The sequence below is a fragment of the Chrysochloris asiatica genome, unplaced genomic scaffold (assembly GCF_000296735.1).
Source record: "Chrysochloris asiatica unplaced genomic scaffold, ChrAsi1.0 scaffold00079, whole genome shotgun sequence".
Taxonomy (NCBI): Eukaryota; Metazoa; Chordata; class Mammalia; order Afrosoricida; family Chrysochloridae; genus Chrysochloris; species Chrysochloris asiatica.
In genome coordinates, this window is record NW_006408597.1 from 8,749,522 (window position 1) to 8,767,005 (window position 17,484).

The 17,484-nt window shown below is 40.8% G+C and overlaps 1 protein-coding gene and 1 pseudogene across 1 annotated transcript in view; both read left to right on the top strand.

The window, feature by feature from the left end:
* The first annotated feature begins 1,858 nt into the window (after positions 1-1,858).
* The window catches only part of LOC102811631 (mediator of RNA polymerase II transcription subunit 6-like), a 52,865-nt gene continuing 37,239 nt past the window's right edge, over positions 1,859-17,484 (top strand). Inside the window, exons 1-3 of the mRNA XM_006865615.1 lie at positions 1,859-1,880; positions 3,521-3,680; positions 7,544-7,635. Of these exons, the coding sequence (XP_006865677.1) occupies positions 1,859-1,880; positions 3,521-3,680; positions 7,544-7,635 (274 nt within the window). The remainder of the gene's footprint in view (positions 1,881-3,520; positions 3,681-7,543; positions 7,636-17,484) is intronic.
* LOC102815090 lies at positions 4,883-6,605 on the top strand (annotated as a pseudogene).

Here is a 17,484-nt window from a genome sequence, read left to right on the forward strand (position 1 = left end):
GTGAGGTTGGCCCAGGACCGGGCGTGTTTCATTCTGTTGTGCATAGGGTCGCTATGAGTCGGTACCAACTCCATGGCACCCTAACAACAACAGCATGGGTTGGAACCAACTTGACGGCACTTAGCAATAACAACAACACTGCCATCAAGTCAATTTTGTCTCATAGTGATCCTTTATAGGGTTTCTAAGAGTGTGAATCTTTCCTGGAGCAGACAGTTTCATCTTTTTTCCTCTTCCACACATGCATTACAGAGAAGAAGTGTTCTGTAGGATTTCCTCGGCTATGTGTTACAGAGTAGAACTGCCCCATAGGATTGCCTTAGCTATAATTGTAATTATACTGTTTTACTCTGACGTCCTGGAGTCCTGGTGTGGTACTGTAGGATAAGCATTGTACCTCAAGGGTGGTCTGAACGTAAGGTTTGCATTTCAAACACCAGCAACTCCTTGGAAAGTCTATACAGGGTACCTATGAGTCGAACCCACTCCACCACAAAACTGCCCATAGAGTTTATAAAGCTATAAACCTTTCTGGAAGCAGACTGCCACATCTTTTTCCCACAGAGCTAGTGGTGGGAAACCTTAACCATCAGGATGCGTAACCACTAAAATCCAAACCCCTTGCCATGAGTGAATTCCGATTCCTAGCAACTCTATACGACAGTAGAACTGCTGCTTTGGGTTTCGGAGGCTGTAAATCAATGGGAACCGACCGCCAGCGGGAGTGCCTGGTGGGTTTGAACTGCCTTCCCACGACTAACTCACAGTGCCACGAGGGCGCTTAATCACAGTTATCTCCTAAATCCTAACAGCTCAGTAGATACCATCGAGTCCGTTTCGATCCATAGCGATCCTGTATAGGGTTTCCGAGGAGCGACTGGTGAGCTTGAACCGTCGACTTTGTGGTCCAAACGGACTTTGCAATCCTGCGCTTTAACGCAAAGTTAAAGCCACACCAGCAGTCCGGTTACACTGGGGAACTTTAAATACTACACGATGCTCCCACCTGCAACTCTATAGAATCAGATTTGTTTTTTAACGAGCCCCGATCAAAATGGAATGTTGGAATCCCTCAGCGGCGCTCATGCGTTAGGATTCCGTTCTTTTTCTTTAAGACTCCAATTTTTTTTCCTGTTTTGCATAGGTTTGCTAATTGTTGAAACCTACTCGACCGCACTAACAATAATGATTTTTCCCCTACTAGTCTACTCTGCCCAAAGAGCTCTGGTAGCGTAGTGATTACGAATCCTGTTGCCAATTGCAAGATCAGCAGTTCGAAACTACCAGCTGTTCCGCGGGAGAAAGATGAGGCTTTCTGTTCCCATAAAGATTTACAGCCTCGGAAACCCTGTACAGGGTCGCTATGGGTCGGAATCGACTCCAAGGCACTTAACAAGTCTATTCTGCTTGTTCCTTTTTCTCGTTCTTCCGACAAGCCCTCTCCTCTAGCTCCTGCCCACCCCGCCCTTCTCCTCGCCCCTATTCACAGATCCCTCCTTCTACCAGGATTTTCTCTGTCCCGCTCCAGCTCTCCTTTTTCCTCTTTCAATCCACTTTATTCCGGCCCGCCTCTCTCGTACGCTTGCAGCTCTCAGATCCCAGCCCCGCCCCACTTAGTTCTCCCTGCCTTACTCCCTCCGTGCAGACCCTGCCACGGTCCCGCCCGCTCTACCTCTTCCCAGTGCCAGCTCGTTCGGCCCCGCCCATATCCGCCCCGTTCCTCTCCTCCCCGCCCTATTTCCTCCCCTCTTTGCTTTTCTTCACTCCTTGTGTTTGGTCTGAAACCGACTTCTTTGGTCGTCATATTCATTACGTTAACTCTGCGCCGGAAGAAGGCCCTGCAAACGCTTTTGGCGTTATGGCGGCGGTGGATATCCGAGGTAACTTGTGCTGTTACGTTTTATTTTCTTTATCTTTGTAAAATGGATTGGGGGTTTATAACTCGCGAGGGCTAGTGTTCAAGCTTTTGTGAATAGTCACAAGCTTTTGTGAATGGTTTCTGCTGAGACATTACCGTTTTTCTCCCCAATTCCTGTTGGGTCTCTGAAGCATGGAAGCGAAGGGATTGGAAGAAGCTCTGGACTTAGATCCGTCAGATCGACAATATTGCCCTACACATATCTCGCTAACATTACTGGGGATATTTTATTTGGGATGAAGGGCAAAGAGGAGTGGGGCTACGAGCAGTCTTGATTTGATTCATCGTTTATGTCTTGGCATGGGATTGCTTTCTTCCTGACCTGCGCCCCATGTGTCCCTGTTCGTGAAGCCCTGTGTTGTTTGTTAAGTGTCCTTTGTTTTTGAGTCCGTGATCTCTTTCGTCGAACACCCAACTGTTAACTGAAAACAGGGGGTGGTTTCTTTTTAACAGCTAATCTAAAGTTGTTCAGAGTCCTTGTGTGACGCTGCTACACCTTAATTCGCTGGACTGCAAAATCGGTTTGAACTGCAATGTAAGCAGTTCAAGCTCACCAGCCACTCCTTGGAAATCCTATGCAGGGTCACTATGTGTCGGAATTGCCACGACGGCACTTAACAACAACAACAACAATGTTGTCAGATCATCTCTATCCTGGTGTGGCAAGATATGTACTGGTTCTTTTGAACTGCGAGGTCAAGGGTTCAAATGAACTAGCCGCTCCTCAGAAACCCTATATAGGGTCGCTATGATGCAGAATCGACTTGATGACACTTACCAACAACAAAATCCTGTTCTGAATCCTGTGACCCAGGAGAAGGACATCAATGTTAAATACGAGAGCCAGCAAAAAAGAGAAAGTCCCTCAATGACATGAGTTGACACTAGTTGCAACAAGTGGCTCAAACATAGGAACGATTGTGGGGATAGTACAGGAAGGTCCAGGTAGAGTTTCATTCTGCTGTCTGTAGTTGGAACGAACGCTGCAGCGCACAGTAACAACATCATGCCTCTACCTCTGGCAGATTACTCTCTAAATATACAATACGGTTGTTTATTTCCATATCTTTGTATATACACGACATCACTTTACCCTTTTCTTCATTGTGAAGCTATCTTTAGTATTGAACATATATCTCTAAAACTCACATCCTCCTTTGTTGTTGTTGTTAAGTGCTATCGAGTTGATTCCGACTCATAATGACCCTGTATAGGGTTTTAAGGAGTGGCTGGTGAACTTGAACGGCCAACCTTGTGGTTCAAACTGACTTTGCAGTCCAGCACATTAACCCACAGTGCCACACCAGGAGTCCCGCATCCTCCTTGCCCTCTAAAAAACATCCCTGCTTCCCAGGTTAAGTATACTGCTCTCTCTTCTCTGCCTTGTAACACATTTATCCATATCTTTATTACAGCCTGCATCATATTGTGCTGTTACTGCTTTCTTTTTGTACTTGTGTATTCTATTAGACTGAGAGTATGTGGGTTAGGATCAATATCAGCCTTATATTTATAGTACCTATGTATTAGATGCATGATTAAAGCTTGGTGGATTGGACTCTTTCTTTTTTCATCCTTTATCATTTTGTTTTTCTCCTATAGATAATCTGCTGGGAATCTCTTGGGTTGACAGTGCCTGGATCCCTATTTTGAACAGCGGTAGTGTCCTGGATTACTTTTCAGAAAGAAGTAACCCTTTTTACGACCGAACATGTAATAATGAAGTAGTCAAAATGCAAAGACTGACATTAGAACATTTAAAGTAAGTTGCTTTAAAAAGATAGCCAATAAAACTTTTATAGTAAATGTTTCAATTGTTGATCATAAAGTACACAGTAGAACTTTTAGAAGTAGAGAGTTTTGTTTGAATTTTTACAAAGATGATATGCAAGAGTTATTAATAGTCACTTGCAACCTAAGAAGTCTTTTTCTACATAATTTTATGTATTGTTGTCAAATGGAGTATAACAGATTAAATGTACATTGGATGAGTGATTTTAGCAACGTGTTGTTTATAGCCAGATACTTTTATTGTCTCCACATCTAATTTAATGTCTTTTACAGTAGTCTGGCTTATAGCAGGTTATTCTTTGTATTATAATTAAGGAAATTAAATTTTAATCAAAGTAATAATGCAAAGCAAGATTCTTCAGATGCTAAATTATTTTTTACTATTATGAAATTTTCTGTCACTTGAATATCAGGAGAATCAAGGAATTCAGTTTGTGTGATGTCTTAAATGACTTATGAGTCAAATACTTTACAAATATTAAGACCATTTTTTCTTGCTTTTAAACATACTATAGCTGATAAAACTTTTGATGGGGTCAGGATAAGATTTTCTATGTTCTCTGTTGCTGTTAAGTGCTGTCAAGTTGGTTCTGACTCATGGTCACCCTGTATGGAATTTCCAAGGAGTAGCTGGTGGATTTGAACTACTGACCTTGCTGTTAGCAGTCCAGTGTTTATCCTACAGTACCACTTTACCAAGACTCTGTTATTGTTGTTAGTGTTGTCAATCAGTACTGACGCATAACAACCTTGTATAGGGTTTCCATGGAGTGGCTGGTGAGTTTGAACTGCTGACCTGGGATTCAAACTGACCTTGTGGTCTAGTACTTTATCCCATAGCTCCACACCAGGACTCTACCTGGACTCTCGTTGGGGATAAAATGTGTTGTTGGGTCTTCATGCATGTTTTAACATTATATTTAGGTCTTCTAAATCAAGATGTATCATGGCATTTGACTACTTTTTTGAAGTGGACACTCTTCAGAATGCTTTCACAATGGAAAATATTCAGATTTCAGCTGCTGATGAGTTTTTGTGAAGAAACCTTGTTGTTTAAAAATTAAACCCTGACAGGCCAAGCAGCGAGACCCTGTGAGCTGTGGAGGGGTGCTGAAGGACGGGTACCAGCTGGCTCCTTGAAGAAACAGTGACCTATACCTGTGGTTCATCATCATGGCCTCTGACATGACCAAGAAGGCAGCTAAAAAGAAGGAAACTGCTAAAGCTTGACAACAAACCAGAAAGGGACATGAAGAAAATGGAGATGCAGCCACAGAACCACAGATGACAGTGAGACCACAGAGTTGGATTTGCTGACTAAGGAGTTAGAGGGCTGTGAAATAAACAAAGTTGCTGCTTAAGCTGTCACTGGTGTCTTAGCCTCTCACCCCAACAATACTGATGTCCATATTATCAACCTCTTACTCACTTTTCATGGCCAAGAGCTGCTCAGTGACACCAAACTGGAATTAAACTCAGGCAGATGTTAGGCCTCACTGGCTTAAATGAAATTGGAAAGTCCATGTTACTCTCAGCTATTGGGAAACGGGAAGTGCCCATCTCCGAGCACATTGACATCTACCATGTGACTCGGGAGATGCCCCCTAGTGACAAGACACCCTTGCAGTGTGTGATGGAAGTGGACACAGAGAGAGCCATGCTGGAGAGGGAGACTGAGCTACTGGATCACGAGAATGTGGAGCGTGAGAAGCTGATGGAGCTGGCAAGGCAGAGATGAGGGCCTCATGGCTCTTTTATGGACTGGGCTTCACAAAACCTGCCATGCAGTGCAAGAAACTAAAAAGCTTCAGTGAGGCCTGGAGGATGAGAGTTATCTTCACCAGAGCCCTCTTCATTCGGTCATTCATGCTACTCCTGGTCGAGCTCACTAACCACTTGGATCTAGATGCTTGTGTGTGGTTGGAAGAACTCAAGACTTTTACACATATCCTGGTCTTGTCTCTCATTCCCACGATTTTGTGAATGGTGTCTGTACTGACATCATTCACATGCACAACAAGAAACTGAAGTACTGTACCGGTAATTATGATCAGAACGTGAAGACACGACTAGAACTGGAGGAGAACCAGATGAAACGTTTTCACGGAGAGCAGGACCAGATTGCTCACATGAACTACATTACTAGGTTTGGCCATGACAGTGTCAAGGTGGCCTGGCAGGCCCAGAGCAAGAAGAAGACACTATAAAAAATGATGGCATCAGTACTGACAGAGTTTGTTGTTAGGGACAAGACACTATCGTTTTCTACTGTGTGGTAAAATCCCTCCACCAGTCATTATGGTTCAGAATGTGAGCTTCAAGTATACAAAAGATGGACCTAGCATGTACAACAACCTAGAATTTGGTATTGACCTCGACACACGAGTGACTCTGGTAGGGCCCAATAGAGCAGGAGCAGGCCCACAGATGGAATGATCTGAAAACACTCCCATGTCAAGATAGGGCGTTACCCATCAGCATTTACAAGAGCAGCTGGATTAAGATCTCTCTCCCTTGGAGTACAAGAGGAAGATCATTGGCAATATGGTCTCACTGAGAAACAGGTGAGCCTAATCTGGAACCTCTCTGATGGGCAGAAGTGCCATGTGTGCCTGGCCTGGCAGAACCCACACCTGCTCTTCCTGGATGAGCCTACCAACCACTTGGACATCAAGACTGTCGATGCGTTGGTTGATGCCATCAATGAATTTGCGGGTGGCATGATTCTAATCAGCCATGATTTCAGACTTATTCAGTAGGTGGCACAGGAAATTTGGGTCTGTGTGAAGCAGACAGTCACCAAGTGGCCTGGAGACATCCTAGCCTACAAGGAGCACCTCAAATCCAAGCTGGTGCCAAGGAACCCCAGCTTACCAAGAGGACCCACAATGTGTGAGCCCTCTGCCCAGGCTTGGGTCAGGAGTTCCACTGGGGACTTAACAGATGCTGCCCTTACCAGCCACTCAAGATGAAACCCAGGGCTACGCTTCTGCATTGCTGCAGTACTGCTCCCCACCCTCCCCTGCCCCTTAACCTGCCTTAGTTGCACTCTTATCCACAGCTGGACAGTACCTATCTGTTTATTGTCCTCCCACATAGTTTTGTCCATGTCTGGACTCAGGTAGCTCTTCCCTTCCAGCCCCTGGCTGGTCACCTTACCTGCATAGTGATGTAGCCAGAGGCACCTGAGGTATATCCCAGGGCTCTAATCTCTGGATTTGGCCCATGGAGGAGCTTAGGATCCTTGTCTTCTAGGTTTTGAAGTTGTTGGAGGAAAAACCTCCAGCCTCACCACCATCCTTTCTGCTTGGGGTTTGGAGCTCTGGACCAGCACTTTAGTCCTAGTCAGTTTTTAAATATTTAACAGTGTAATTTCTAGACTTGCATAACATTTACAAAGCAACCGATAAAGAAAGAAGAAGCCATGGTCAACAAAACAAAACACAAAAACCTAAATCCTATTTTATCTGTATACCACCTAACTGGGAAAATAGGTATTTTAATCAATAGTCATTTTTTTTTTTAAACAACAACCCAATTCCAACTCATTAGAATTAAAAGTTGACCCTATAGGACAGAATAGAACTGCCCATTAAAGTTTCCATGGCTGAAATCTTTATCTTGGTAGGCTGCTACATCTTTTTCTCATGGAATTGCTGGTAGGTTTGAATCACTGATTTTCAGTTAGCACCAAGGGCTTAACCCACTGTACCACCAGGGCTCCCTAACAGCAACCAGTTTCATCCTTTTTAACAGTGCTGTTGCACATTTATATAGTGATTTGAGTGTTGTGTAGAATTGTTTACTGAGCGTAGATCTGTGTTCTGTTTTCAGTCAGATGGTTGGAGTGGAATACATCCTTCTACACGCTCAAGAACCCATTCTTTTTATTATTCGAAAGCAGCAACGGCAGTCCTCTACCCAAGGTAAAGTGTATAAACTTCTTGCATTATTTACTTCTTCAAAACACCCAATTTGTTTACTTTTGATTGGTTTTTGCTTTGGGGTCCCCACTGCCATGTTTGTTTGGTACTTTACTTTTCAATAGCTAAGATTTGTTATTGCAACTCAGTTAGAATACACTGACAGGTTAACAAGGGAAAAAGACATCAGTTGGGGTCTGTAGGAATTCTTATGCTGTCCCACCCATGAGGGACCACACTAAGCATACCCTCCCTCTACCAGTGACTTGCAGCTACATGTGTGCAATATGTCTGCCTGGGGAAATCTGTTTGAAAATCTGAGTTTGGGGTTATAATTGAGTTTTGTTGTTGTTCAATGCCGCTGAGTTGGTTCTGACTCATAGTGACCCTGTATAGGGTTTCTGAAGAGTGGCTGGTGAGTTTGAACCGCCAACCTTACAGTCTAAACTGACCTTGCGGTCCAGTGCATTATCCTGCAATACCATACTTACTGCCATCAAGTTGATTCCAACTTAGTGACCCTGTACAGGGTTTCCAAAGCTATAAAAATCTTAATGGGAGCAGAAAACCTCATCTTTCTCTGTGGAGTAGCTGGTGTATTTGAACTGCAAACCTTCTGGTTAGCAGTCCAGTGCTTATCCTACAGCACCACCAAGGCTCCTAATCATATATGTATTTCCTTTCCCTTAAAATGCCGACTCTCAGAAGGAAAATAGGTGTCCAGTATAAATCACGTTGTATAAGTCATTTAAGCAGGCAAGTACAATAGGCATAACTTTATCACTTAAGGAACATTTCAAAGGCCAAGTTCAACAGAAGTGTGCTTGGACATCAAGACTCTTTTCCAGTGTGCCCAATGACTGTTCTCTAAGCAGTGACAACTCAAGACATCAAAACCACCTCTTTGAGCATAGTTGTTGGGCTTCTGACTGAGCCTCGAACATTTCTTCACATTTCAGTCCACTGAATTTAATTCTCTATAGCAGATGAATTTGCACCAAATTCACAACAGGCCAATTGAAAATACTCAAGTATTTAAAAAGCCTTACCTGGGTTGTTAGCAAATAAAAACTTGCTTTAGAAGTTAACACTGATGAGTGTATAGAAGCTATGTTTAGTTTTAAATCTAAGAGCTAGACACATATTTTCGACAGGTCCAGAATTGGAAGAGGCCATAAAGTCAAGCTGGGACACTTAAGAGAAGGTTCAAGGTAGAGAAGTCAGACACCTCCTTCCAGTTAGATACCCTCAGAGTTATCTATAGTGCTCCATGGCTCCATAGGATAAGCACTCAACTGAGAACTGCAGAGTTGGTGGTTCAAGCCCACCAGCTGCTCCATAGGAGAAAGATAAACCTTTCTGCTCCTGCAAAGTTTTAAAAAGCCTCAGAAACCCTATACAGAGTTGCTATGAGTTGAATTTGACTGGACAGCACTTACAAGTTTTGTAGAACAACCCTTATTTTGCATTGATTCTGGAGAGTGACTTGGCTAAAGAAATTGTGGTTTCAGAGTCAAGAAAATGAAAGAAAAAAGAACTGAAGATCAAAAGACCAGGAACATGATGAGTGTTTAGGGCAAAGAAACTACACAAGGTAGTGTCATCCTCACTGTTGTTAGTTACTACTGTGCAGTCAGCTCTGACTCATTGTTATCTAATGCACTGTAAAATGGAACACATTTGGTCCTGCACCGTCATCACAGTCGTTATGTTTGAGCCCATTCTTGTCATCTTGCTGAAGATTTCCCTCTTTGCTGACCGACTTTACATAGCATGGTCTCTTTTTCTAGGGACTTGCCCCTCCTGATAACATATCCAAAGTACATGAGATGAAATCTCACCACCCTCACTACTAAGGAACATTCTGGCAGCTCATGATAATTTCAATATTCTCCAGTGTCATAACTCAAATGTATCAATTCTTCTGTCTTCCTTATTTATTGTCCAACTTTCACATGCATATGAAAGAATTGGAAATACCATGGCTTGGCTCAGGTGCATCTGAGTCCTTGAAGGGACATCTTTGCTCTTTAAAATTTTAAAGTGTTCTTTTGAAGTACATATGCCCAGTGTAATACATCTATTTGGTTTCTTGACTGCTGCTTCCACAAGCATTGTGGATCTAAGTAAAATGAAATCTCTGACAACTTCAGTCTTTTCTCTCTTTACAAAATGTTGTTTATTGGCCCAGTTGTGAGAATTTTTTTTTTCTTTCTGTTGAGTTGTAATTCATACTGCAAGCTGTAGTCTTTAATCTTAGCATGTCCTCTTTGCTTTCAGCTTGCAAGGTTCTATCATCTGTGTATTGCTAATTGTTAATGAGCCTTCTCCATTCCTAATAGTGAAAAGTTACAACCCTTACCCACACCCTTCCTGATTTTAATCCATTCAGTATGCCCTTGTTTTGTGCAAATGACTGCCTCTTGGTCTATGTACAGATTCTGCATTAGCACAGTTAAGTGTTCCCACTTTTTGCATTGTTATCCATGATTTGTTATGATCCATATAATTGAATTCCTTTGCATAGTCAATAAAGTACAAGTAAAGACTTTTCTGATATTCTTCCATATCCACTTCTGATTCCAGCTACCTGTCAGTGGGCTGTGCTACAATCATTTTTAAATGGTCTTCAACATATTTATCTTGCATTTGATATTAATGATGTTGTTGTTGCTAAGTGCCATGGAGTTGGTTCTATTGATCGATAATTTCCACAGTCTATTGGATCCCCTTTCTTTGGAATGGGCACAGCTATGAGTCTCTTCCAGTCAGTTGGCCAGGTAGCTGTCTTCGATTCTCAACATAGACTAGTGACTGCCTCCAGCATTGCATCTGTTTGTTGAGACATTTCAAATGGTATTCCATCAACTCCTGGAGCCTTGTTTTCTGCCTTTAGTGCAACTTGGGCTTCTTCCTTCAGTGCCAACAGTTCTTGGTCATATGCTACCTCCAGAAATGGGTGGGCATGGATGAGTTCTTTTGGGGACAGTGTGTATTCCTTCCATCTTTTGATGCTTCCTGTGTTGGTCAGTTATTGCCCATAGAATCCTGCAACACAGCAAGTTGAGGCTTAAACTTTTTCTCTAGTTCTTTCAGTTTGAAAAATGCTGAGTGTGTTCTTCCCTTTTAGTTCTTTAACTTCAGGTCTTTGCACATTTTATTATAATACTTTGTTTTTTTGAGCCGTCCTTTGAAATTTTTGTTCAGCTCTTTTGTTTCATCATTTCTTCATTTGCTTTAGCTACTTACTACTCTGTGTTCAAGAGCAAATTGTAAGGTCTCTTCTGACATCTACTTTGGTCTTTTCTACTTTTCTATCTTTTTAATGACCTTTTACTTTCTTCATGTGTGGTGTTCTTGATGTCATTCCACAACTAGTCAGGTGTTTGATCATAAATTTTCAACGTGTCAAATCTGTACTAGAGATTGTCTTTAAATTCATGTGGGATGTACTCAAGATTGTATTTTGGCTTGTGTAGACTTGTTTTAATTTTCTTTAACTTTGACCTGAATTTGTATCTGAACTATTGATGGTTTGTTTCACAGTTGGTCCTGACCTTGTTTTGGCTGATCTTCTTTACCACCTCTTCCCACAGATGAAGCCAGTTTTATTTCTGTGTATTTAATATGGTGAGGTCCATGTGTATAGTTGTCTTTTATGTTGAGAAAAACTGTTTGCAATGAACGATTCCTTGGTTTTATAAAATTCTGCCATGTGATCTGTTGTATCATTTCTATCAACAAGGCCATATTTGCCAACTGTTGATTCTTCCTCTACGTTTTCAAGTTTTACATCTCAGTACCAATAATAATTATGTCCTGATTGCATATCTGATAAGTTTCAGACTGAAGAAGTTGTGGTGGTGATTTTCAACGTGTCAAATCTGTACTAGAGATTGCCTCTAAATTCAGGTGGGATGTACTCAAGATTGTATTTTGGCTTGTGTAGATTGTTAGATGCTGACTCATAGTGACAAAACACTGCCTGGTCCTGCATCAGCCTCACAGTTGTTATGTCTGAGCACATTGGTGCTGCCACAGTTTCAATCCATCTTGTTAGGGCTCTTTTTCTCTTTCAACACCCTTCCACTTTTTTTGTTGTGTGTGTGTGTGTGTGTGTGTGTGAATTGAGTGGTAGTTTACATGGGGGAACATCTGTTTTACACGCATCGTTTCATTGCATTGATTACAGTCTTCTCTGTCTATCATGAGTCAACAGTATTTGCTTCTATTCCCTTTGTGTTTTTTTAGGGGGGGTGGGATGTACACAGAAACCCTCAAGAATATATAATCATTTAAGCAACCAAAGGACACATTCTGCAAGCCTGCCTCCTGGCTGCCAGCACACAGCCTCTCTTTCCATTAGTCTAGAGTCCTCAGCTGCTCTGTCTCTCCATGTCCTCATTTCTGCCTCCATCTCTGGTGTTGCTGCTTCTCTGGATAGGGTCCCACATTCCGCTCGTGCTCTCCTCCCTTGATGATCCTAGGGTCCTCTGTTCCTGGACTATAAGATTAAATACTCCCCTCTTTTTGTTACAAAGCTTCTACCTTTACAGATGTAACAGTTGCAGTTAGTCATGATAACAGTTACTCACTTTTGAATCATAAGAATCTTAATCTTAATCTCCTTTCACGAGTCTAGACAAGTTGAAAACAATTCAGTGGGGATTCTACCTTCTTCTGCACACGGAAATGAACTCCCTCTTGAAATCTTGTAAGCCAGTCACCTCATGCCTTTATAGCCCCGCATTTTAGGTAGCCAGTGTCTAAGTTGCCTGTCCATATCTACCCTGTATACAGAGGGGATAGGATTGATTCTAAATGTGAAGATTCCTTCCCTCTCAGTTAATAATTTGAGATACTACACCCATAAGTAAGGAGCTCTGGTAGCATAGTGGTTACGAGTCAGGCTGCTAACTTCATGGTCAGCAGTTGAAAACTACTAGCAGTTCTGCAGGAGAAAGATGAGACTTTCTGCTCCCGTAAAGATTTACAGCCTCGGGAACCCTATGCAGTGTCACTGTGACTCGGAATCGACCCCACTGCACACCACCACCACCACCACCACCACCACCACATCCTTAAGTATAGGTCAAGTTCATCAAATTGTAGCAATTTACACTTGTTTACTTTATTAAAAGCCTCCCAGTTTTCAAAGCTTGATGTCCTTTATCAGGGACTGGTCCCTCCTGATAATATATCAAAATACAAGAGATTCAAAATACAAAGAGATTCAAAATACAAGCGATACAAAATTCCAACCTTACTTCTAAGGATAATTTTGCCTGTACTTGTAAGACAAATTTGTTCTTCTGGCAGTCCATGATACTTTCAATATTCATTGCTAGAAAACTAAATTCAAATGCATTGATTCTTCTGTGTTCTTCCTTATTCACTGTCAAGCTTGCACATATATTATATATAAGGTAGTTGAAAATACCATATGACATTCTTGATGTCATTCCACAACTAGTTTGTTGTTTGATCATAAATTTTCAACGTGTCAAATCTGTACTAGAGATTGTCTCTAATTTCAGGTGGGTTGTACTCAAGATTGTATTTTGGCTTGTGTAGATGGCACTTAACAACAACAACAACAAAGACTTGTTTTAATTTTCTTTAACTTCGGCCTGAATTTGCATCTGAACTATTGATGGTTTGTTTCACTGTTGGTCCTGACCTTGTTTTGGCTGATCGTCTTTACCACCTCTTCCCACAGATTGAAGTCAGTTTTATTTCTGTGTATTTAATATGGTGAGGTCCATGTTGCAATTAGTCATTAGTCTAATGGCTTGCATTAGACACACCTTAGTCTTCACTGACATCTTTGACTTTAACACTTTAAAGAGATGTTTTGCAGATTTGCCTAATGCAGTATGTGTTTAGATTTCTTGAGTGCTGCTTCCATGAGCCTTAATGAAGCAAACTGAAGTCTTTGACAACTTCAGTGCTTACTTCATTTATCATGATATTATTTATTGGTCAAGTTGTAAGGACGTATTATCAGACTTATTTTCTGTGAGTCAGTACCAACTCGACAGCACCTAACAAAAACAATAACCAACTTTTTAATGGAGCTTCTCAGTTGCCTTTTCTAAATTTGGCATCTGCCTCTAGGGAAAACATGACCTAACTATTGGTATTTGAAACACCAGTGGTATTGTTAGAGTCAACAGAGAAACGAGACTGGGGTAGCCAATGTCTTAATTTGTCCATCCCTGTCAACCCTGTGTACAGAGGGGATGAGAATGATCCTTGCTTTAAAGATTTGTTCCCTCTTTACAGCTACTACATCCATAAGTATAGGTCAGGGGTCATCAAATTATAGTGGATTACACTATTTTTTCTCTTCTTTCTTCCTATAATCAAGTTCTGATCATCCAGCCATTGAAGCTAGGTCAAATGGGTACTATGTGCAAGTATGGGCATTCTTGTGCATCTCCCCTCACTTCATATCAGCTGGACACTTCTCTGCTCTAGTCCTCTGTGGCTGTGTCCCCTGTCTATGGGTTTAGGAGTCCCCAGGTCTCAATCCAGGTTGATGGAAGTCTATTGAACATGGTGGGACTTAGCCCACAGCTTCATTGCTGTTTTTCCCCCACTTCTCCTTACCAGTAGCTCAGCATGGTCACCGGCAAGATTGCATGTCTGCTTGAGTTTCAGTTTTGGAAGGGGATTTGGCCTGAGGGGACTTATTGCTTGCCTTGATGGCTCCCCTGTTCTTGTAGTTTTCAATCAGACTGTCTTTATTGCTTTTCATTTTTCCTGTTGGTCTTACTTTCAAGAAGTATCTTCTCTCAACAGAAATATTGTAGGTAAATGATGATAGCCTGATTTGCTATCTCAGAAAGATCTCTACTTCAAAAAGAAACTTCATTTTTTCACTTCGATTCTTTTAAGAAGTGTAAGGGTTTAATAGATGTTTTATCCACTTATGTGCTAAATATTTAGAGTAGATTGCAAAGAAGTAGTAGCTTTACTGCTAAAGTTTTACCTTTGAGTTTAATCTTGAGTTCAGGTTCTTATCATTCCTGAATACCATTGCATTTTTGGTGGATTAATGATATTCTGATTATAATACTGCTTTCTAGTCACTAGTTTCTTCAAAGACTCAGACCACCACAAGAAGAAGAAACTTCTTTGAATTTCTAGCCAGCTTTGAATTCTATCTACTCTTTTAAAAATGTATAACTGGCTTATAAATATGTTACATACACTGAAACTCTTTACTTCACAGGCTACCGTTGCTGTAACTCTTATTTTATAAAGTAATGAAGTGTTTTGGATTAAGTGTTAGTGACAGTCTTATATGAAAGAAAACTGTATCAGGGTTATTTTTTTGTTTTCAAATATTTTTTAAAAATGAAGCACATATATTAAAATTCATAATTTTAATGTTTCATGTTTATATTTTCCAGTTTGCTTGAGCTTTTCCAAATAGTTCTCAGTAGCCAGTCTACATTAAATGTTGATGAAAAATTAAAACAAAAAAAGAAGTATCTTCTCTTCCTCTAACTGCTCCAGGCTGGTCTGCCTTTCTTTTCAAGTTGAAATTTCTCACCTCAGAAGATCCTGGATGGGGATCAGGATTCCACCTAAGGTCTTATGCACTGCAAAAGCTTCACAGGAAGTCTCTTTCACTGGGCAAGTTTAGGTATTCCAATCGGTTATAGGCTGAAGACGGACTTGCAGGCTTTCTATAGTGATGATTCTGGCTATTCCTTTCTTTCCCCCTCAAGTGTCTATTTTACAATAGTAGGCAAAGGTAACCCAGATTCATAAGACAGTTAAACATCTTGACATCATTTCACACCCATTCAAACTATGCCTCAATTCCTTATCACAGAGACCTGTTGTTCCAAGGTTGAACATACATCACTATTTACATTTGTCCTATTTAGCCCATGCAAACCTGCCTAAATGTTCTCCTATCCACCTTGTTCTTCCATTCTCCTTCCCCTTCTTGTGTATTGTCCCCCCAACACCCAAACTATCGTTTGTCTATTCCCTTCTCTGTGCTACACCTTCCTGTCCCTTCCCTCGCCCCACCCCCTACGCCTGCGATAACCAACAACGATTTTTTTCTTTCTTTCTTAATAGTGTGGGTATTTTTAGTTAAACTTTTACAATAATGCTCTTATGCAATATTTCTCCTTTTATGACATTTCAATCAGCATAATGTTCTCAAGGTTCATCCATGTTATGTGGTAGCTTGCAGCTTCCTTGTTATTCTTCAAGGTAACATTAATATTACATTTTGTGTATGTACCAAAATTTATCCATTCTTCGATTGATGGGCACTTAGGCTATCTCCATGTTTTTGCTATTGTAAATAGTGCTGCTATGAACACTGGTGTGCATATGTCTACTTGTGTTATGGCTTGTATTTCTTGTGGATAAATACCAAATAGAGGGATTGCTGGATCGTAAAGTATTTCTATTCCCAACTTTCTGAAGAAGCGCCATACTGTTATCCAGAGTGTTTGGACCATTTTGCATTTCTATCAGCAATGTAACAGGGTCCCAGTCTCTCTGTATCCTCGTCAGCATTTGTTGTCCTCTACTTTTTTGAACTTCGCTGTTATTGCTGGTGTGAGATATCTCATTGTTTTTATTTGCATCTCAAAAGGTCGCTATGAGTCAGTACCAACTCGATGGCACCTAAAACAACAAAAACAATGGCTAATTGCCAGGGACCAGCCTCAGCAAACTTATTCAGGGGTTCCAAAGAGGGATGTGGCGTTGGCGGGAAAGAATCACACAGAGTCGATGGGTCGTGATGAATTCAAAATCTTCTCTCTTACATGCTTTATTCTCATGCCTTATTCTATCTTATAACACCCTTATATACCGTTACAAAAAACATTGCTTTCATACTAATTAATGTCTTCAAAGTACAATCTATTCTGGGGCACATTCTTCATGGTTTATGACCCTTAAATTTACAACAGAGACAAGAAGTTACAACAAAGAAACATTATATCAAAGCATATATGACATCCTGGCGCCTTGAAACCTTTTGGTTAAACATTTATTCCTACATAAATTTTATTCTTTTCTCTGAGGAGCAAGTTAACCTTCACATATGTTTCTTAACCTCTATCTGTTAAGTCTTGTTAAATCATCAATCTTAGTTGTAGTGTACAATTACTCTTCATTAACTTCCTCCATACACTGTCTGTTTATAGCCTACAAAAACATCACTTATCAGAAAAACTAAGGCCATGAAAAAAACTTCCCTATTTTACTGATCATTAATCTAAGAATGTCTAAATCAGACTTCTTATTTACGTATCTGTATGTACCCATAGCCCTTATTTATGGGCTAGTTGTTTTTAAGGATTCTTTATTGTCTTAAACTAAGGTTACAAGGAAGAATGTTTATAATCACTAAACCTAAGTTGGTAGTAATTCAACTGACAAATCCTGTCTCCTAGCAGTCTTATGAACATTGTTAGTATAAGTATTAAAACTACCTATGATTGCAAGTAGAATAAATGTAGCTAATACATGGCTTCAAACTTTTAATAAAAATAGACTAAAGTGTAGGAGAGTCAAAATCTAAAATAAAGGGATACTAATAAAATCATGAATAAATCAGAGAATGATTCAAAAAGAGAAAAATTAACTAGGGGACTTTGCATAGAATTTTTCTTTGTGGCTTTGCCATCCAAAGAAAACACTTCATTGTCACTTTGCTAGAACAATGAGCTCTTCATGCTCAGGGTCCCTGTCGTCTCATTTCTTCATTTCAATTCCTTGATTAATGCCGGGGTCTGACCTTGATATAGTTGTGTTGTTCACGAGTGTTTGGTTCACGAAGAGGGGAGATCCAGCGGCGATAGGGATAGC